Below are 23,674 nucleotides of genomic sequence, written 5' to 3' on the forward strand. Positions count from 1 at the left end.
TTTGGGAAGACAGGATTAAGCTCCTCACCCTCTCTCAACAGTACTACAACTGTTGAAACAGATTTAAAACAAATTCCATTTCACTTGCATCTCATTTCCATTATGAAATGTTGCCTATCAGCTAAGAAGCCAAAATTCCCATAAAATTGAACAAAATTAAATAAATTTGATTTCATATTCAGTCATGGAGCAGGAAAGATCACCAAGAGGTTTTAAGCAAATGGTCTTGCTCTTCATTGCATCTCTTCCAATGATTCTGGGTCCTTCTAGCATTATTTATTCATGCTGCTCCCAGAAGAAAATGCTTACGATTAATTACTGTGGACTGCATCTTCTGAGTTGCCATTTGATTCCCCTCTGTATAAGAATATAATTAGTTATACAAGATTCAGCTTTAAAATAAGATATTTCAGTTGAAATTCATAACTCATTTGAATTTCAGAAGTAGGTGTGGTTGCCGGCATCAATTCCAGGTGAGTTGAGGTAAGATATTAACTAAATCAGAATACATATCTCCAGAGCAGAGGTTATGTTACAAAGTACAATTTAGATGCTTTTTTTAAATTCTAATTTTTGAAAAACTATAAGGCACAGCTAACTTCCCCCAGAATGATTCAGCCTTTTACCCTCCATTTGGAGAGTAGCAGTTCCCATATCTTAAGTTTTTAAAATATCTTTAGGTAAAACAGTCCTTCTTATATGCAGGTTTGGCAGATTGAGAAAATTTTGCTTTGACATCAACATCTCTGTTTGATTACAAAACTGCTGAGGTTAGCAGTAATTGCTGCAGTAACTTCAGCCACTACCCTACTGGGGTGTTAGAGGAGCGAGGGGAGAGCTTTGTAATAACCACTGATCTCTTTCTAGAAAAAGAGCAGTATGAAGGTATGCTACCAAAAAATCCCTTACATTTGTACTGTGTACCAGATTTCCCAAAACATTTTCACATACATTAATTTAATTTGATGTGGAACAAGCATACAAAGCTGAGATAATGCTTCAGGATGTAATAACAAAGGGGAACCAACACATCTGGGTCATCCGAGCCTTCGAAGGCCCCTTGACATTTATAATTCAACAGATTTTCCATTCTGGTAATTGGAAGACTAACTTATAGGATACCTTTATGGATTAGGCACCTGGCTTGGCACATTATAAATAAAGATTTTTTTAAGTCCACCTGTGATCCTTTATATATCTCCTTTGGGTTGACAAAGAATTCATTTTTTTAAAAATCAGTTACATTCTTCCATAGTTTCATTATGATTAAAGGACCACTCTATATATCATCCTGATATCCATTATTTAATAATTATCAGCAATAGGTTTCATGATCTTAAGTCTCATTACGGAACAGGTAACAATAAAGCAGGAGAGTTAGGACCATTTATAACTGACTAACATTAGCATGCTGAAGGCTAAAGAATAAGCTATTACCAGCAATCTTCACTGGCAAACACAGTCCAAAGTATTTAGATATCAAAGACTGTTATTAGATGAAGAACTTGGCATCACAGTTGGAAGCCATTTTCCAAAGCTAAGAACATTAAAGATCTTACCTATATATAAATTGGATCTGAATTCCACATTGTGGTCTCTCACTGCCATATCTTGTGCTTCTAAGAGAACCTTAAATAAGGAAAAGAAAGGCATTCATACGGCTGACCTGAACTAAAACAGAATTAAATTTCTTATTTCTTACTGTTATCTCTATGACTGCTAATCACATGCCTTCCTATTGCAGTCAATTTTAAAAAGAGAATATCAAATTATAACAGTACTAAGTAAAAGGGATACAGTGAGCTTTCCTTCCTCAGACAAGAATTGCAAATGCAAAGAACACAGTCCATCCTGCTAAGTTTTAAATGGAATGTGTAAGCTGTAAAGGAGATAACAATACTTACAGCAGAACCCTTGGTAATGGGCATTACGGCTTTGTCATAGACTTGTCAAAAAGTTCAAGAAGCTCAAGGGCTAAATCTTATTGAAAATTCTTAAACTTTTTTTTTTTTTTTTTTGTGGTACGCGGGCCTCTCACTGTCGTGGCCTCTCCCGTTGCGGAGCACAGGCTCCGGACGCGCAGCCTCAGCGGCCATGGCTCACGGGCCCAGCCGCTCCGCGGCATGTGGGATCTTCCCGGACCGGGGCACGAACCCGTGACCCCTGCATCAGCAGGCAGATTCTCAACCACTGCGCCACCAGGGAAGCCTGAAAATTCTTAAACTTTAGATCCAAAATAACCATTAACAACATCAGACAAGTAGAGAAAATCACAGTTGAAAATTTCCTTTAAGAATTATTAAATTTGGAACTTCCCTGGTGGCGCAGTGGTTGGGAATCCGCCTGCCAATACAGGGGACACGGGTTTGAGCCCTGGTCTGGAAAGATCCCACATGCCGCGGAGCAACGAAGCCTGTGGGACACAGCTACTGAGCCTGAGCTCTAAAGCCCACGAGCCACAACTACTGAGCCCGTGTGCCACAACTCCTGAAGCCCACGCACCCAGAGCCCGTGCTCCACAACAAGAGAAGCCACCGCAATGAGAAGCCCGTGCACTGCAACAAAGAGTAGCCCCCGCTCACGGCAACTAGAAAAAGCTAGTACACAGCGAGGAAGACCCATTGCAGCCAAAGATAGATAAATAAATTTATTTTTTAAAAAAAAGAATTATTAAACTTATACTCCAAGGATATTTTGAATTAACTTCCTCCAGAACACATTTTTTTTAAATAGGACAATTGTCAGAAATAACAGAAATCAGATCTTTCCCTCCTTTAAAGATGAAGAATGTAGTACAAAGCTGGGTACACAAGAGATACTTAGTAACTGCATTCTGAATGGAAATAAATACAAGCATTACAATAGAGCCTCTTAGAAGTCTGAATCCAACCACCTCAAATATTCAACTACTAAAAGATCTGACTTTATATGAAAATTAACTGAACTATAGGAAATAATGCTAATATCCCCAGATGTCCTCAACTCAGCTTTTTGAAACAGAAACACTCAGGTGCCTAGAAGGAGTCAGCACAAATACCAACAGTCACATGCACCTAGTGAATCAGCTACATTTAGAGCTAGAAGTGTCTTTAGAGATCATCCAATCCAACCCCACCTGGTTTACAAATGAGAAAAATGGAACCAGACAAGTGTCTTGCCCAAAACAGCGACAGAAACTGTCAGAGAAAAGATAAGACTCCAAGTCCCCTGAGTCCCAGTCCAGTGCTCTTTCCACTCAACTAGTTATAAAATCCCAAGCTCTCAGTTGTGGAACTGACAAAAAAAATCTTTTTAAAAATTTATCAATCCCCCTAGGGCTTCCCTGGTGGCGCAGTGGTTGGGAGTCCGCCTGCCGATGCAGGGGACGCGGGTTCGTGCCCCGGTCCGGGAGGATCCCACGTGCCGCGGGGCGGCTGGGCCCATGGGCCATGGCCGCTGCGCCTGCGCGTCCGGAGCCTGTGCTCCGCAACGGGAGAGGCCACAGCAGTGAGAGGCCGCGTACCACAAAAAAAAAAAAAAAAAAAGAAATTTATCAATCCCCCAATCATTAAAAATAAGATGTATCACTTCACTTCACAGACAGACCATAAAATATAAATCACTATCTGGTGCAAATAAAAGCATCTCAGGGAAAAAAAAAAAATACTTAAAGCACAGAACATTCCTAAGGTATAAGGAAATTAATAAAACTGAGTCTCCTAAATCTGTATTATATAAACTATGCATTTACACTAGCGAATTCAGGATTTAGGCAAAGCTTACTAACACCTGCAAGCCAACTATTCGCTCCCTCCCCACCAATCTTAGTTTACCTCTTTAATTATCTGGGCCCCTTTTTTGTCACTGAATTGCAACTGAGCCAGAGCCTGGTCAATGGACATTCCTCGTATCTAGAATTAAAGGGTAACAGACAAGAGAAAATAAACAGATTAGTTTACAAAGTCAGCATTCCCTTTTCAGTGAAAAGTAAAAGTCTTACATAATCCAAATAACTTCTAAAATTAGCTAACTAGTTACATGTTAATTACATCTCAATAAAAGTGGGGAAAAACTTTTTTCATTAAGAATAAAAATAGCTAACTAAATGCAGGCAAAAGAGAAGAAAACAAGTTTGAGAAGGAATGCCACCACCCTCCTCTGTAGGTCAAAATCAAACTTAAAATTTTTAACCACTAAACCTGGATTATAATGGTTTCAATAATAATAAAAGAGAGCGGACATGACACAGAAAGATCACAAGTTGGCAAGGATCACAGTAGGCACTAAAGGCATCTCCTTCTCCTGTAGAAGAAATGTATTACATGTGTATTTGCTGCTTTTGTCTTCTCTCATATATAAATTTCATTTTTGAGGTAAAAAACTTAAAAAGGCAACAGTTTTGAAATAGATTGAATCAACTTTTACAGATACATAAGTTTACTTCCTGGATTCTCTAACTATAGCCAGGTTCTTGATGCCTTTCTTCTGAAGTATCTATGTATCCAACATGATTTAGTTTGTCAGGAGGTAAAAATTAAGCAAAATCACCAATCTCTGAACTATCATTTTTGGATTACCTACAATGTCTAAAAATATAATTATATTCCTCACTTTTTGGAAAAAACAGGGCAGGTTTTTTTGCTTTTTTCAAATCCTGGGGTAAAATTTGTAGCTTCTTTCCCTATGTATTATACGGTAATAGTCATTTTAGCTTACCAATTTTGCCAAATACCACATCTTGTCTTTGCTGTACTTTATTTGTCTTCGACAATGGTAGATTTCCTTACAAACAGGAAAAAAAATTAAGCAAGTTTATCAAAATGACAGTAAAACACTATTAATAAAGTTTTGCTTAATGAAAATGTTGTCATAAGAAATAAAAACATTATTAAGAATTTGGAAGACTTCCCTGTGGTGCAGTGGTTAAGAATCCGCCTGCCAATGCAGGGGACATGGGTTTGAGCCCCGGTCCAGGAAGACCTCACATGCCGCGGAGCAACTAAGACCGAGAGCCACAACTACTGAGCCCCTGTGCCACAACTACTGAAGCCCGTGCACCTAGAGCCCGTGCTCCGCAACAAGAGAAGCCACTACAGTGAGAAGCCCATGCGCCTAGAGCCCGTGCTCCGCAACAAGAGAAGCCACTGCAATGAGAAGCCTGCGCACCACATCAGAGTAGCCCCCACTCACTGTAACTAGAGAAAGCCCACGCGCAGCAACGAAGACCCAAGGTAGCCAAAAATAAATAAATTTATTTATTTTTTTTTTAAAAAAAAGAATTTGGGGACCCTTTTTCCCTATACAAAGTTGTATTTTTCCAAATTCTCACTATGTTATAAAGATTACTAAGGGAAAAACAAACTGTAAAATGGCTAGTTTGTGAAAAAATTTGCAATGCTTCTATACAGAGGAATAGTAAAAGACTTAAACTAAAGTATTTTGAAAACATTTAGCTGGCTAAAAGAAGAAAAGGTACAAAAAGGTTTCTTGTTAGTGAGGAGAACAATGGCAAAATGGATAAAGTAACTATTTTCATAAGAAAACCAATATTGTAAGTGTTCGATCAAGAGCACAGGTTCTAGAATCACACTACCTGGGTTTGAATACCACCTCTACCATTTACCAGCTACAGAACCCAAGCTACTTAACTTCTCTCTGCTTAAGTTTCTTGTTCTTTAAAATGAAGATAATAGTACCTAACATATAAAACTATAATAAGGATTAAATAAAGTAACCTATATAAAGTAAGTACTTCACAGTGTCTAGCACATGGTAAGATCTTAGTAAATGTTAGCTTTTATTATCTTCTATTTATAGTGGTAGGTATATCCTACTGAATTTTTTAATCATCCATTAAACAATTTATAGTTCACAAAGCACTTTTCAAGCCCATTATTTCATATGATCTAACTCTATGAGTTGGGAGAAAAAACATTTTATAAACCTTTTACAAAATGATAATCAGAGAAATCAAGTGACTTGTCCAAGATAGCAAAGTTTGTAAGCTAGTGCCACCCAGGGAAGTATGTGAAGGGCTTAATACAATGTCTGGCAGGTGTATCCTTAAAGTTCCCCTCATGACTCTAAAACCCACATTCTTCCTACTATTATACCATAATGCCACTTAAAAAAAAATTAGAAAACATTTTTCAAGGCAAATAAAAGCAGAGAAACCTCAAAACTTTCTAACATTCTGACTCCTGCTAGAAGTTTACAAATGCCTTAGGATTTACTCATTGCCCCATCTACTATTATTTAACTACATATTCCAAATGCTGAAGATCAGAATGAGACAGAATAGTAAATATTATCTGGCCTTCTTCTAAACAAGAGATAAAACTAATTTTTAAAATGTTTGCAGGTAGCAGATTGGAAATCCTAAGGAACACTGCAAATAATGGCACAGTGTTATCAACTATGTGGCTAAGTGAGCAAATTATTCCGTTAATAAGCAAGGTGTTTATAAACAGCATTAATAATTTAGTCATAACAGGTATAACTGTTATACCAAAATCAACTTATCAAATACTATTTAAAATCAGAAAATTTTAAGGTATTTTCCAAACGTCTTAATTTGTCCCAAAAAAGGAGTACTCCCTCAAACAAAGTCTGTGCAAAATAGAGAATTAAATTAGGTTTCTCCAAAGTGCTTATATAAAATCTAACCAAATGTCTTCACACAGGCACTTATAGAAAGAGTATACATGATGCAAAAGCTAATCAAAATAGTTTCAGTAAATTACAATATATAACAAATGATTTAATTGACACCGTTCTTCATTTGCCAGTTAGGTAGATGATCTACTGTTAACTATTTGAATTTTGCTATTTAGGATGTACGCTGAAGTGTGTTTAACATCCAAAAAGACTGGTACTTACAAAATACAAAATTTTGCTTTAGATTCTACACCTGACAAATACTATTATGATTTCTTTATTTCCAGTTAAAGCCAAGTCCAAAGAGCTCAAGTAAGAAGAAAGCTCATTAATTATAGAAAATATATACTTTTTTAATTTTTACTTTATTTTTGGTTGCATTGGGTCTTTGTTGCTGTGCATGGGCTTTCTCTAGTTGCGGCGAGACGGGGCTACTCTTTATTGCGGTGCGCGGGCTTCTCATTGCGGTGGCTTCTCTTGTTGCAGAGTACAGGCTTTAAGCGCGCCGGCTCAGTAGTTGTGGCGCGTGGGATTAGTTCCTCCACAGCATGGCGGCGGGGGGGATCTTCCCAGACCAGAGCTTGAACCCATCTCCCCTGCATTGGCAGGCGGATTCTTAACCACTGTGCCACCAAGGAAGTCCCTAGAAAATATTTTATTTATGATATTTGTACAAATGTGTAAATTTTTGTAAATTTTGGTTAATTACAAAATGGAGTCAATGCTTAATAGCACAGATTCTATGACAAATCAAACTTTTAACCTCTGATGGCATAATAAAATATGAAAGTTAACAACTCATTTGTTTAAGCTATTAAGATCTCTTTTTCTTCTTAGTTCCCAATCAAGTAGGAGGTCTTGAAATCAATAAATTAACTCCCCTAAATGAGAAAAAAAAAACCCATAAAACTACTAATTCAGACTAATATCTAGATAGCAACTGATTTTAATAAAATGCATGCAGTCAAGTTCATATAAAAACTAAGCAAATGACATTACTTAGATTATATTGAGTATCCAGTAGCCTTAAATCCCAAAGGACCTTACAAGATATTGCTAAACTGAATGATTTATAATTAACACAGTAATTCTATTTCTAAAGTAGTTATCACAGTTCATTTTCTTAAGGATTCAAATGCTCCCACCTTGTTTATGCTATTATTACTTCCTTAAACTTTTTAACAGATGTGTATGTATCCCACAGAAAATTCATATTAAGCTAGAAATTTGTCTTTTATCTCAGACTAGAGCAATTTCTAGCAATCTGGAGAGTGCAAAAGGATTCTGAGCAACTAAAGATAAGTTAAAGTCTGGAAGGAATAAGGTATCTCTGGAAGGAATCCAATGATTAAATTCAAACCTTAGGTTCAAATGTTTGTAAATTACAAAAAAAAAAAAAAAAGGAAGAAAAACCTCACAACCCAGTGTGTCTATACTCAAGTATAAAACATTGGAAAATCATACATATGATTTAAATATTGGCCAATGGCTTAAGCCATTCTTGCCAACCCCTCACGCTCCATTATCAAGCCTCTTGGAGTCAAAAATCAGTCGAACCGTCTCAAGCCATTAGCTCAGTTTTAGAGTTAAGGTTCCTATCCAGGAGATTAAGTCAAGGCAAATAAGTAAAACAAAGACAATCATTTTAACTACAAAAAAGATAAATCTAGAACATTTTCTGTACCAATTAAAGGATCAAGTAAATTCCTGTATAACTTTTTTCTTTTCTTAACATGGAATAATAAATCACTGATAGCCACACAAGAACAAGAGTGCTTTATCAAAATCAAGAGATTAGTTCTACCCACAAACTTACAGCTGGTCTCCGAGGTTCTCCAGGCAGTTGTGGAGGATAAACAATTTTATTCTTCTTCTCCCATTTTCGAGATATTTCAAGAGAAGCACTTGTGTGAATATGTGATTGGGGTAAAACGCTGTGAGATGTAAAAAGCCTGTAAAGCAACAGACATGTAGAATATTTTAGAAAGCTTATCTATCTTCTGAACCACATCAGCTCCATTTTGATGGAAACTATTTAAGGATCCCTAGTGGAAACATTCTAGACATATTTGTTAGAAAAGAATCAAGATTACATAAAATACCACAAAGAGCTAGTTGTTTACTGAAGACTAAGAAGAGTGAAAAGTCAGTAACTCATGTAAGTCAAATAATAAACAGATATTAACCCAAGATTTTAATTGAGGTATAGCTGGTGTACAACATTATGTAAGTTTCAGGTGTACAGCATAGCGAGTCACAATTTTTAAAGGTTATATTCCATTCATAGTTATTATAAAAGTTTGGCTATGTTCCCTTGTTGTACAGGATATCCTTGGAGCTTATGTATTTTATACATAGTAGCTTGTACCTCTTAATCTCCCACCCGTTTTGCCCCTCACCCCTTCCCCCTTCCCACTGGTAACCATCAGCTTGTTCTCTAGATTTCTGTTTCTTTTTTGTTATATACATTAGTTTATTTTATACTTTAGATTCTACATATAAGTGATATCATACAGTATTTTCTTTCTCCGTCTGACTTATTTCACTAAACAGAATACCAACCCAAATCCATCCACGATGTTGTGAATGGCAGAATTTCATTCCTTTTAATGGTGGTCAATGACTATTGATTCTCTACTGTAAGTCATCTCAGTCCTAAAATAGATTTAAAGACACAGAGGATCTCTGACATGATCTGTGGAATTCCTCAACTTTGAATAATCAAGACAAATAACATCACTTTCTAATCCCTAAGAAATTAATGCATAAAGGTGGCTTCATTCACCTCCTGATGTAAAAAGACACCACCCACCATCCATGAAGTAGTCTTTCTGCAAAAACAAACTTGAATTAATCAAGCCTCTAGATTCAATGCAGAAAATACAGAGACAGGGAAACCTGTTAAACAACACAAAAGGGGGATGCACTCAGCAAAGTCCAAGCTGTACAAAACTCTACAAGACGAACAGCCCATTTTCTTCAACAAATAAATTACAAGGAGGAAAAAAAAAGAGCTGAATAAAGAACCTACAGATTACGAGAATTAAGAAAAAAGTCAGTTAATGGGTGGACTTTAAAAAAATTTATTCAATGTATTTAAACTAAAAACAAACAAAACAAACAAACAAAAAACCCCAATTCACCCATTCATTTCTCTCACCCCCAACCCACTGCCTCTTGTAATCACCAATCTGTTCTCCGTACCTATGAGCCTGGTTTGGTTTTTGTTTGGTTTTGATTTTTTAGAGTCCACATATAAGAAATATCAAATGGTATGAGTCTTTCTCTGCCTGACTTATTTCACTTAACATAATACCCTCAAGGTCCATCCTTATTGTCACAAATGGCAAGATTTCATTCTTTTTTATGGCTGATTAATATTCCTGTGTTTGTGTGTGTGGTGAGTGTGCGTGTGTGTTTATATATTTACATATATCACAATTTCTTTAACTACTCATCCACTGATGGCAACTTAGGCTGTTTCCATACCTTGGCTATTGTAATGTAGCAATGGACATGAGTATGTATATATCTTTCCAAATTAGTGTTTTTGTTCTCTTCAGAAGTGGAATTGCTAAATCACATGGTAGTTCATTTTTAGTTTTTTGAGGAACCTCCATACTGTTTTCCACAGTAGCTGCACCAATTTACATTCCCACCAACAGTGCACAACAGTCCCTTTTCTGCACATCCCTGCCAACACTTTTTATTTCCTATTTTTTTGATAATAGCCATTCTAACAGGTGTGAGGTGGTATCTCATTGTGGTCTGGATTTGTATTTCTCTGATGATTAATGATATGGAGTATCTTTTCATGTACCTATTGGTCAATGGCATGTCTTCTTGGCAAAATAGCTATTCAGATCTTCTCTCTCTCTCTTTTTTTATTTTTATTTTTTGCAGTACGCGGGCCTCTCACTGTTGTGGCCTCTCCCGTTGTGGAGCACAGGCTCCGGACACGCAGGCCCAGCGGCCACGGCTCAAGGGCCCAGCCGCTCCGCAGCAGGTGGGATCTTCCTGGACCGGGGCACAAACCCGTGTCCCCTGCATCAGCAGGCAGACTCTCAACCACTGTGCCACCAGGGAAGCCCCCAGATCTTCTCATTTTTAAATTTGATTGTCTGGGGAGTTTTTGCTATTCAGTTGTATGAGTTTGTTGTATAGTTTGGACATTAGCCCTTTATCAGATATATGACTTACAATTATTTTCTCCCATTCAGTAGGCTGCCTTTTCATTTTGTTGATGGTTTCCTGTGCTATGCAGAAGATTTTTAGTTTAATTAGGTCCTACTTGTTTACTTTTGCTTTTGGTGTCAGATTCAAAAAAATCATTGCCAAGACCTATGTCAAGGAGCTTACTACCTGCTTTTTTCTAGGAGTTTTATGGTTTCAAGTCTTACATTCAAGTCTTTAACCTATTTTGAGTTAATTTTGGAGTATGGGGTAGGACAGGATCAAATTTCATTCTTTGGCAAGTGGCTGTCCAATTTTCCAAATACCATCTTTTAAAGAGACTGCCCTTTCCCCAAAGTGTATTCTTGCTCAACTGTCATAAGTTAATTGACAACATATGTGTGGGATTATTTCTGGGCTCTATATTCTATTCCATTGATCTATGTGTCTGTGTTTATACCAATATCATACTGTTTTAATTACTATACCTTTGTAATATAGTTTGAAATCAGGTAGCATGATGCCTCCAGCTTTGTTTTTCTTTAAGATTGCTTTGGCTATTAGCTGGGCCCAGGTGCCACAACTACTGAGCCTGCACTCTACAGCCCGTGCGCCCCAACTACTGAGCCCACGTGCTGCAATTACTGAAGCCTGCGCACCTAGAGCCTGTGCTCTGCAACAAGAGAAGCCAGCGGTGGGTTGGGAGGAATAGGAAGTGACTGCTGATGGATACAAGCTTTCTTTATGGGATGATGAAAATGTATTAAGATTAGATTATGATGATAGAGGCACATCTCTGTAAATATACTAAAAACACTGAATTACACACTTTAAATGAGTGAACTATATGGTATGTAAATTATATCTCAATAAAGCTGCTAAATTAAAAAAAAAAAAAAGATTGCTTTGGCTATTGGGGTCTTTGGAGATTCCACACAACTTTTAAGCCTGTTTGTTCAGGCTTACCTAGTGGCACAGTGGTTACGAATCCGCCTGCCAGTGCAGGGGACATGGGTTCAAGCCCTGGTCTGGTAAGATCCCACATGCTGCAGGGCAACTAAGCCTGTGGGCCACAACTACTGAGCCTGTATGCAACAAATACTGAAGCCCATGCGCCTAGAGCCTGTGCTCTGCAACAAGAGAAGCCACTGTAATGAGAAACCTGTGCACTGCAATGAAGACCCAATGCAGCCAATAAATAAATAAAATTTTACAAAAACAAAACACTGTTTGTTCCATTTCTGTGAAAAATGCTGTTGAAATTTTGATAGGAATTGCACTGAATCTGTAGATTGCTTTGAGTGGTATGGTCATTTTAACAATACTAATTCTTCCAATCCATGAGCACAAAATATCTTTGCATTTATTCCTGTCTTCTACAATTTCTTTCATTAATGTCTTATAGTTTTTAATATACAAGCCTTTCATCTCCTTGGTTAAATTTATTTCCAGGTATTCTATTCTTTTTGATGCAATTATAAATGGGTTATTTGATTAATTTATCTTTCTGATAGTTCATTATTAGTATAAAGAAACAAAATGTTTATGTTTGATTTTGTATCTCACAACTTTACTAAATTTATTAGTTTTAATAGTTTTTTGGAGTCTTTGGGGTTTTCTTATCATGTCATCTGTAAATAGTGATAGTTTTACTTCTTCCTTTCCCATCTGGATACTTTTATCTCTTTTTCTTGTCTAATTTCTGCAGCTAGAACTTCCAATACCATGTTGAATAAAAGTGGCGAGAGTATACATTGTCGTCTTTGTTCCTGACCTTAGAGGAAACGTTTTCAGCCTTTCACCACTGAGTATGTTAGCTGTGGACTTGTCATATATGGCCTTTATTATGCTGAGGTATTTTCACTCAATACCTGCTTTGTTGAGAGTTTTTATCAAAAATGGATGTTGAATTTCGTCAGATGCTTTTCCTGCATGTCAATATTGAAACGATCATATGATTTTTATCCTTCATTGTGTTAACGTGGTAAATTGCACTAACTGGTTTGCAGATGTTGAACCATCGTTACATTTTTGGAATACATCCCACTTGATCACGATGTATGATCCTTTTAATGTATTGGTGAATTCAGTTTGCTAAGAATTTGTTGAGGATTTTGCATACATGCTCATCGGGGATACTGCCTGTAACTTTTTGTATGTGGCACCCTTGTCTGGTTTTGGTATCAGGAAAATGCTGGCTTCATAAAATATGTTTGGAAGAATTCTGACCTCTTCTGTCTTTTGGGAGAGTTTGAGAAAGACTGATTTTAATTCTTCTTTTAATGTTTGGTAGAATTCACCTGGGAAGTCATCTGGCCCTGGACTTTTGTTTGTTGGATGGCTTTTGATTACTCATTCACTCTCCTTGCTAGTAATCAGTCTGCTCAGATTTTCTGTTTCATCATGATTCAGTCTTAGTAGGTTATATGTTTTCTAGGAATTTCTCCATTTCTTCTAGGTTGTCCAATCTGTTAGCATGTAATTATTCGTAGTAGTCTCTTAAGATCCTTTGTACTTCTGTGGTATCACTGTCACACTCCTCTTTCATTTCTGAATTTATTTATTAGAGTCCTCTCTCTTTTATCTTGTTGAGTCTAGCTAAAGATTTGTCAGGTTAGGAGTTTCTTTTTTTTTTAATCTTTCCAAAGAATCAGCTCTTAGTTTTATTGATCTTTTCTATTGTCTTTTTAGTTCCTAGTTCATTTATTTCTGCTCTAACCTTTGTTATTTCCTTCCTTCTACTAACCTTGGACTTCATTTCTTCCTCTAGTTCCTTGAGGTGTAGAGTTAGACTGTTTCTTCAGACTTTTATTTCTTGAGGTAGAATTTATTGCTGTGAACTTCCTTCTTAGAACTGCTTTTGCTGCACTGCATAAATTCTGCTTTGTTACATTTCCATTTTCATTTTCCTCAAGGTATTTCTTTATTTCTTCTTTGACCCACTGGTTATTCAGTAGCATATTGTTTAATCTCCTGAAACTCACATCCTCCTACAGACATACTGAGTCTACAGCTACATGTGGAACAACTTTCTCTTAAAAAAAAGCAAAGGCTGGTTGGGTGACAACTACATATCAGGCAAACAAGAAGAAAATTACATCAAAGCAGGTAGGAAAGGTTGGCTCACAATCCTGTCAACCCCAACCCCAGTATGGCAACCCACGACTGGAAGGGAACTCAAAACCCAGAGCTTCTCTCCGAGAAACAAAGGGTTCAAACCCCACATCAGGAACTGCAACTTTTAAGACATGCACTTGAGATGAACCCCCAAAACACCTAATTTTGAAAACCAATTGCGCTCATGGCCTGAGACCCACAAGATGGAGACAATCAGAGAAACACCTCTTTAAGAGTCACGCTCAGAAACTCACCTGCCCCAATGCCCAGCTCAGGGGCAGCTGATTGCACCCATACATAAAGTAAAGGAGGCTCACCTGCTTATAGTAAAACTTCAGGCTAGGGGGACTTCCCTGGTGGCACAATGGGTAAGACTCTGTGCTCCCAATGCAGGGGGCCTGGGTTTGATACCTGGTCAGGGAACTAGATCCCACATGCGTGCCGCAACTAAGAGTTCACATGCCACAACTAAGGAACCCGTGCGCCACAACTAAGGCGCTGGCAAGCCGCAACTAAGGAGCCCTGGAGCCGCAATTAAGAAGCCCACCAGCTGCAACTAAGGAGCTGGTGAGCCACAACTAAGGAGCCCACAAGGAGCAACTAAAGAGCCCGCCTGTCACAACTAAGACCCTGTGCAACCAAATGAATAAATAAATATTTAAAAAAAAAAAAAAAAAAAAAAAACCCTCAGCCTGGGGACTTCCCTGGCAGTCCTGTGGTTAGGACTCTACACTCTCACTGCTCAAGGCCCAGGTTCAATCCCTGGTCAGGGAACTAAGATCCGACAAGCCATGTGGCACAGCCCAAAGCAAACAAACAAACAAAAAAACACAGCCTGTGGATCAGGCATCCAATTTAACACACACATTTTGGAGCCTGCTGGAACACTCACTTTAAGGGGATGGAGACTAGTGGGTGCCATCTTTGCCCTCTCCCTTTGCCGTGTCCCCTGCATTGGCAGGCAGATTCTTAACCACTGCGCCACCAGGGAAGAAGTCCCTAGGAGATAACTCTTTATTGCCTGGCTCTGGAGGACAGGGGAGCTTGCACTCCTGGTCACATGGGACTGTAATAATAGGTGTCACCCAGAAAGGAGCTCATAACCCTGCCTGGCAACGTGATTTTTATGACTGCTGCTAGGGGACACTTCTACATCGCCTGCCTCTGGTGACCAGGAGGGCTTATGCTTGTGGGCCCCCCAGGACTGTAACCAACAGAGAAAGAGTTCCTAAACAGCTGCCACCCCCAGGGCACAGCAAGAGGCAATAGACCTCTGAGGTCTGTTTTTCTGTGAAGGAGGCCTATTAGCTAATCATCACAACTGTGGCCTGGGGGCAGGCTTCTAATTAAACAACATATGGAGGAGCTGATTGTAATCCTTTACACACGGCTGGTACAGTTTCTGCAGCTGACATCCAGAAAATGCCCATCACCTGGCCCTGATGGCCAAAGGGGCTTGTGTCCTGGGGTCTCATGGGACTGTGGCAGTTGGGGAGGGATGGTTCTTGGCAGGCTACCATCTTCAGGAGACTGTGCAGACAGCAGACCAAGGCACACTCCCCATTCTTTCTGTGAAGGAGGCCACTCTGCCTGTCCTGGAGCTTTCAACGGAGTGGCAGGACTCAAGTATGGCACACGTTTGGTGGCCTATGGAGCTGCTCTCAACAGTGCAGGCTGTAGACACCATTTTGTTGCTCTTTCTCTGCCTTGCTCCAGCTCACCAGTATCTCCCAAAAAAGAAGCTTATACACTCATCTGGACAGTGTATCCTGATTTTTGCAACTGCTGCCCAGGGGACAGATCATGTGGCTCTGGGGGCCAGCAGGGCTTACATTTGTGGCCCCCCAGAATTGAATATATCTGCATACTTATAAAGCTGCTGCCTGAGGGTCTAGCTTCCAGTCCAACTGAATCTAGGTGCTGAAATCCTCTTTGGGACACTGTCTATTCTTGGCACATCCTCAACTACTGGGAGCTACTAATAACGTAACAGGATGCTTGGACAAGCACAAAAGTTTGAGAGAGGACCAAAAGCTGGGGCAGGGCTGAATAAAAAGTTTTATCTCCTACATGAGGCCACTCCTTCAAGACTGGGAGAAGTGGTTATTTCTCCTACTGTATAGAAACCAACACAGAGAGTCAAGCAAAATAAAGAAACAGAGGAATATGTTTCAAGTCAGTTAACAAGATACCACCTCAGAAAAATATCTTAATGAAACAGAGATAAGTAATTTACCTGATAAAGAGTTCAAAGTAATGGTCATAAAGATGCTCACCAAACTGGGAAGACAAATAGATGAACACAGCAGAATCTTCAACAAAGAGACAGAAAATATAAGAAAATACCAAACAGAAGTCACAGACCTTAAGAATATAATAACTGAACTGAAAAATACACTAGAAGTGTTCAACAGCAGACTGGATAAAGCGTAAGAAAGAATCAGTCAACTTGAAGAAAAGGCAGTGGAACTCACCCAGAGTAGCAAAAAGAAAAAGAATGAAAAAATTTGACTATAGCTTAAGAGACTTATTGGGCAATATCAAACAGACTAACATTTGCCTTATAGGACTTCCAGAAAGAGAAAGAAAAGGGCAGAAATCTTACTTGAAGAAATAATGGCTGGGGAATTCCCTGGCAGTCCAGTGGTTGGGACTCCGGGCTATCACTGCCAAGGGCCAGAGTTTGATCCCTGGTCAGGGAATTAAGATCCCACACGGCCAAAACAGATGAATAAGTAAATAAATAAATTACTATCCCTCTACTCTACCATTAAAACTCCTCTTAAGAATGGACTTGGGGTCCATTCATTGGGGTCCAATGGACATGGGGTGGGAGGGGGAAGCTGGGGCCAAGTGAGAGTAGCATGGACATATATACACTACCAAATGTAAAATAGCTAGCTAATGGGAATCAGCAGCAAAGCACAGTGAGATCAGCTCAGTGCTCTGCGATGACCTAGAGGGGTGGGATAGGGAGGGTGGGGGGGAGGCTCAAGAGGGAGGGGATATGGGGACATATGTATACATATGGCTGATTCACTTTGGTGTACAACAGAAACTAACACAGTATTGTGAAGTAATTATACTCTAATAAAGACCTATTAAAAAAAAAAAAACTCCTCAAAAAACAAAAAAAAAAAAAAAAAGAGAGAGAGAGAAAAAGAAATAATGGCCGAAAACTTCCCTAACTTGGGGAAGGAAACAGGCATTCAGATCTAGGAAGCCCAGAAAGTTTCAAGTAAGATGAACCCAAAGAGACCCACACCAAGACACATTATAATTAAAATGTCAAAAGTTAGACAAAGAATATTAAAAGCAGCAAAAAAAAAAAAAAAAAAAAAAAAAAAAAAAAAAAAAAAACCAAACAGAAAGTCTTGTTTCATACAAGGGAACCCCCACACCCCCACAAGCCTATCCACAGATTTTTCAGCACAAATTTTGCAGGCCCAAAGGGAGTGACATAAAACATTCAAAGTGCTGAAAGAAAAAAAACCTTCCAACCAAGAATACTCTACCTGGCAAAGTTATTCAGAATTGAAGGAGAAAGAGAGTCTTCCAGACAAGCAAAAGCTTAAAAGCATTCCTCACCACTAAACTGACCTTACAAGAAATAAGAAATGTTAAAAAGACTTCTTTAAGTGTGGACTACTATAATCTTAAAAGTACTAAAGTTATTTAGCCATTGGAAATTTGAACATTAACTGGACATTTGATATATTTTAATAAGATACATGGTGAAATATTTATGGATGAAATAATATACTCTCTGGGATTTGTTTCAAAATATGATCGGGAAGAGCAGGGGCTCTAGATAAGACAAGAAAACAAGGTAAGCCATGAGTTAATAATTGTTGGGAGTTGGGTGGTGGGTTCATCATATTGTCTACTTTTGTTTACATCTGGATATAGCCAAATAACAACAAACTCTGGTGTTTCCCTACTGCTCAGAATATAGTCTAAACTCCTTAACAAGACACAGAAGGCCTTCCATAATCTAACACCAGCCTGGCCCTCTCAGCTTATTCACCTTAAAGCCTAACCACACAAATATTCATTGTTCCCTGAACAAGCCACATTCTTTCATATCTTTACACTTTTGCTCATGTGGCTTTCTCCTCCCTTATTATCTCCTAAATGAAACACTTGTCCTGTTTTAAGTCCCAGCTCAAGTGTCACCTCAATGTGAACCTGATCCCTTCTCCAAGACAACCATCCCCCCACTGCCTTAGTACTTTGTTCTTGCCAGCTGTATAGCAATGAGTTGTACTACTCCTGAACTGTAAGATGGTTGCAGAAGAATGAGTTCCTGTAGTAAGTGTATCAATTTGAGCATCTGGAGGGCAAGCATGACATCCTTTGTATTTTAGCACCAAAGACAATATCTGGCACATATATACTGAGTAAATATTTAACCCAGACTTAAATATTCAAAGTTGTTGTATATTGGCAGATTCTCACACAACATATGCAATTAAATTATATACTCGGCAAAGTCTTTTTTTAAGTCCTCAAACCATTCAGGCTAAAGAATTTTAAAAATCTATTCTTCTAGTGGCTCACTTCTCCTACTCTACCTCAAGTTCACTGATCAGTGCCATCAAAATACCTAACAAAATCTGTACTTTTGCCATCCACATTTAGCTTGCACTATTTTAACTGAAAAGTACAAAACAAGAACATATGATGTAACCAGACAGAATTTTCTAATAAAACTATAAGCCAAGTGATGAGGGCAGAGACTACATAGTCAACTAGCCCTGGGTCTAAATCCTAACTCTAATACTAGATGAATGGCCTTGGGGAAGTCACATAACTTCCTAGACCTCAGTTTTCTCATCAGTAAATGGAGTAATAATAGTAATTACCTCATAGGCTTCTTTTTTTTTTTGGCCACACCGTGAGGCATGCGGTATCTTAGTTCCCCAACCAGAGATAGAACCCACGCCCCTGCAGTAGAAGTGCAGTCTTAACCACTGGACTACCAGGGAAGCCCCCACATAGGCTTCTTAAGGAGCTCAAATGAGATACTTTAAGTAAAATACTTAACCTGACACATAATAGGGCTCAATAAATGTGAAATTATTACTTTTAGAATGAGAAGAATACCTACTTCATTCTGTTGGTGGTATATAAATAATATACAACACCCTACAAAGTCTAGCTCAAGATAAACACTGGTAGCTAGTATTAACTTTAAATTAGGCCCTCTGAACAGTTCATCTCTCCTGTTCTCAAAAAAAATAAACAGTTTGAACTGTCTGAATTGTGTAAACTTCGTATTACACAATTTCAAACCTTCTTCTCATGTTTATGATCATGATCATTTGTTTCTATGAAGTTGTAATTCATGGGTACACTAAGTTTGTCAATTTCTTTACCTATGAGAAGAGGAATTGGTGTACTTCATCTCCAGGGTCTCTCCAAATCTTAATTTTTCTTTCATCTCATGGATGATAGCAGGATGACAGAAATATGAATGCCTTGGCTTCTCTTTAACTCTTCTATGAAACCACTACTATACTAAACAGTCTGAAAGACTACTTGAGGGTGAGGCCCATGCCTTCTATATCCCCCATATCTAGCATAGGGTTTGATACTCCTCAAATCCTCAATACACATTCAGTGAATTAAATACAATGGCTAACAAATTAAACACATTATGAATTAATAACGACAAAGCTTTCTGAATGCCTACAATACTTTCAGGGCTCAAATGCTTCATAAAATGAATTATCAAGCAAATACTAAACAACTGTAATCACATTAAAGTAAAATATGATTACAAACGGGGTCTTAATTCAGAAGTATACTAAATCAAAAAGTTTTATGCGCCCTCTCCTGGCCACGTATTGGAATAACACTAAGTTAAAGCAGGAAACGAAGTGCTCATAAGGTACAACTGAAAATAAAATTAATTCAAAAGTTAAGGCTATTTTTTTTTGCCATGCCACTCGTCTTGCAGGATCTTAGCTCCCTGACCAGGGATTGAACCCAGGCCACGGCAGTGAAATCACTGAGTCCTAACCACTGAACCGCCCAGGAATTCCCAAAACTTAAGGCTTTTATGAGACCACTTTACGTAAGAAAGCCTGTGAAGAGTCACTAAAGAAAACAAATTCAAAGAAGGAAGTTGGGGGACTTCCCTGGTGACGCAGTGGTTAAGAATCCGCCTGCCCCATCATCAAAAAATCTACAAACAATAAATGCTGGAGAGGGTGTGGAGAAAAGGGAACCCTCTTGCACTGTTGGTGGGAATGTAAATTGATACAGCCACTATGGAGAACAGTATGGAAGTTCCTTAAAAAACTAAAAATAGAACTACCATACGACCCAGCAATCCCACTACTGGGTGTATACCCTGAGAAAACCATAATTCAAAAAGAGTCATGTACCACAATGTTCATTGCAGCTCTATTTACAATAGCCAGGACATAGAAGTAACCTAAGTGTCCATCGACAGATGAATAGATAAAGAAAATGTGGCACATACATACGATGAAATATTACTCAGCCATAAAAAGAAACGAAATTGAGTTATTTGTAGTGAGGTGGATGGACCTAGAGTCTGTAATATAGAGTGAAGTAAGTCAGAAAGAGAAAAACAAATACCGTATGCTAACACATATTTATGGAATCTTAAAAAAAAAAAAAAGGGTTCTGAAGAACCTAGGGGCCGGACAGGAATAAAGATGAAGACATAGAGAATGGACATGAGGACATGACGATGGGGAGGGGTAAGCTGGGATGAAGTGAGAGAGTAGCATGGACATATATACACTACCAAATGTAAAACAGATAGCTAGTGGGAAGCAGCTGCATAGCACAGGGAGATCAGCTCAGTGCTTTGTGATCACCTAGAGGGGTGGGATAGGGAGGAGATATGGGGATATATGTATAGCTGATCCACTTTGTTATAAAGCAGAAGCTAACACACCATTGTAAAGCAATTATACTCCAATAAAGATGTTAAAATAATTAATTAATTTAAAAAAAAAGAATCCGCCTGCCAATGCAGGGGACATGAGTTCCAGCCCTGGTCCGGGAAGATCCCACATGCCATGGAGCCCGTGCACCACAACTAGAGAATGTGCTCTAGAGCCAGCAAGCCACAACTACTCAGCCCATGTGCCACAACTACTGAGGCCCACACACCTAGAGCCCATGATCCACAAGAGAAGCCACCGCAATGAGAAGCCTGCGCACTGCAACAAAGAGTAGCCCCTGCTCCCCACAACTAGAGAAAGCCGTGGGCAGCAACGAAGACCCAATGCGGCCATAAATAAATAAATAAATTTATAAAGGAAAGGAAGTTGGAATTAACAAATGATAGCATGAGTTATTGCCAGAATCCACTTCCTTCTGTAAAATTTCTTCCAACAAATATTAGATTTTAACTCTGCCTAGAGCTCTAGCTTACTGTTAGCATTCTAAAGAATGAAAATAAATTAAAATCTTAAAAAAAGAAAACAAAGGCAACCAGGATCAACTTTTATCATTTTGAAACTCAAATATCACTACCGGTATTTAGTATACCCTTTCATTTACTAGGAAACCCAAATCCCTTTAGCTTCACTGCATCTCCGTAAATTGGGTGAAGAAAAGTGGGCATGAACCACCACTCCAGAGCACTTGTACACAAAACACACACAGGTTCCCACAGTACGGAGAGATTGCCTGAGCTCAAGCAGAAAGTGAATGGTATGCTGGAACTAGCATATGAATTTCCCTTCTCTCATCATTCTGGTGTTTTCTATCTACCAATACTTGAGGATTAAGTTTAAGTACCACGTTTCAAATCCTGCCCATAGTCATTAGGCATTGAAGAGTAGCAGATACAAGCCAAATTTTAGGATTAAGAGTTAACTCAGATAAGACAGACTATCTGAAACTTTCTCAAGTCACAATTTGACAGAATACTTCCTCTTTGTTACTCAAAGTTTACTTTGAAATTTAGTACAAGGTATACTCAAGTCTCAAGTGAAGATAATACTGGCCTCAGGCTCAATCTTAAGAAACTCACGTTATTAGATGCATCAAGGTAAAAAGTTCTTTGTTCCAAATTTACTTCAGATAACATTAACCCCATACTTGAGGCTGAATAAAAGAACATCCTCCCTCTTGCCTCCATTAAAATCTAAAATAAAAAGCTGAAGTGATATGTATATTCTCGTAACTCAGTACAATTTTAGTACTTTGTGAAAGTCAAGGACAATCAAACAAGGAAACAAGAATTTAGCAAACAAAAAAAGTGAAATCCCAGCAACTATGAACCATGATAAGTTCAGAGTTTTTCGACCTCAGCATTGCTGACATTTTAAGCAGGTCACTCTTTGTTGTGAGGACTCTCCTGTGCCTCTGTCATAAGGATGCTTAGTGGCATCCCTCACCTCTACCTACTAGATGCCAGCAGCACCCCCTGCCTTGTGACACTCTTGCAGCGCCTCCAAATGTTGCCAAATGTCTCCTGGAGGGAGGTGAGAGGCAAAACTGCTCCCAATTGCAAGTCACTATTAGCTAAAGCAGCATTAAAACAAACAAACAAAAACAAAATGACAGTGCTAGTTTTTGCAGACTAGGGAGCATGACCTCTCTGTTCCAAAAGGTTCCAGTTATCATGCCATACACATGTGGATGGTTAGTAAGAAAGATTTTCTCACTGTGTAAAGCAATAATGATTGAATGCCTAAATTTTACATTCTTATTCATAAGAATAAGTGGGCCCTTAAGGCTGCCTGGCATTCCTACTGTATTTCTCTGGTCCATTTACTCTCCTAGCCCCTGTAGACAAACTTCATACCTCTTCCTTGCTAGTTAAACTTCCCGTATCTCCTCCCTCATCCTCAGTCTCAGCTGAAAATTGTGCTTATTCGCTGAGAAAATGGAACAATCAAAAGAGAACTTCCAGGGGACTTCCCTCAGTTAAGACTCTGAGCTCCCAATGCAGGGGGCTGGGGTTCAATTCCTGGTCAGGGAACTAGATCCCACATGCATGCCACAACTAAGGAGCCCGCGAGCTGCTACTAAGGAGCCTGCAAGCTGCAACTAAGGAGCCTGCCGGCCACAACTAAGAAGGTGAGCCACAACTAAGAAGCCCGCCTGCCGCAACTAAGACCCAGCGCAACTAAATAAATAAATTAATTAATTGTTGCTTTAAAAAAAAAGAAGAAGAAGAGAACTTCCACAAGCTCCCACCACCTAATCTATATACCCACCGCAACCATAGCCATACACACTTACTATCTTCACTTGTTACTATGAATGCAAGTCTATGCCCTAATCAGGACCAATCTCATCCCTTGCTCCCTAGATCCCATTTCTTCCCATCTACTCAAGGGCACTGCTTCGGCAATTCTTTCTTCCCCCTTTAAATCATCAATTTTTCTTCTCTATTGGAACACTACCATCAGCAAACAAATATACTCTAATATCTCCCAACTTAACTGTCCCCTGACTAACTCCCTCTATCTACTGCTGCAAAACTCCTTGATTGAGTTACCTAAACTCCCTGTCTCTAATTCCAGCCCTCCCATTCATCTTTAACCCTCTCCCATCATTCCACCAAAACTGCTTTATCAGGGTTATCGAAGATAATGTGTTGTAAAATCCAGTGGACAATACTCAGTTCTCATTTGAGAATGATCTAAGTATCCCTGGTAAAAGGGCTCTCTGACTACCCAACAATTCCAGTGTTGGAGGGTGGTTCCTCATACCACCACTAAGCAATGCTCTGACACCAGCTGGGTATCCT

At 38.8% G+C, this 23,674-nt stretch overlaps 1 protein-coding gene across 2 annotated transcripts in view; it reads right to left on the reverse strand.

Annotated features, from left to right (window-relative positions):
• The window catches only part of MRPL22 (mitochondrial ribosomal protein L22), a 37,560-nt gene that overhangs the window by 5,377 nt on the left and 8,509 nt on the right, over positions 1–23,674 (reverse strand). Inside the window, exons 3-7 of one of the 2 annotated variants that reach the window (XM_067032022.1) lie at positions 8,453–8,588; positions 4,696–4,761; positions 3,813–3,890; positions 1,560–1,629; positions 310–357 (exon numbers count right to left, since the gene is read on the reverse strand). In XM_067032022.1, the coding sequence (XP_066888123.1) occupies positions 310–357; positions 1,560–1,629; positions 3,813–3,890; positions 4,696–4,761; positions 8,453–8,588 (398 nt within the window). The remainder of the gene's footprint in view (positions 1–309; positions 358–1,559; positions 1,630–3,812; positions 3,891–4,695; positions 4,762–8,452; positions 8,589–23,674) is intronic. The other variant, XM_067032021.1, reaches the window with a different exon arrangement.

This window comes from Kogia breviceps, chromosome 4 (genome assembly GCF_026419965.1).
Source record: "Kogia breviceps isolate mKogBre1 chromosome 4, mKogBre1 haplotype 1, whole genome shotgun sequence".
Lineage (NCBI taxonomy): Eukaryota > Metazoa > Chordata > Mammalia > Artiodactyla > Physeteridae > Kogia > Kogia breviceps.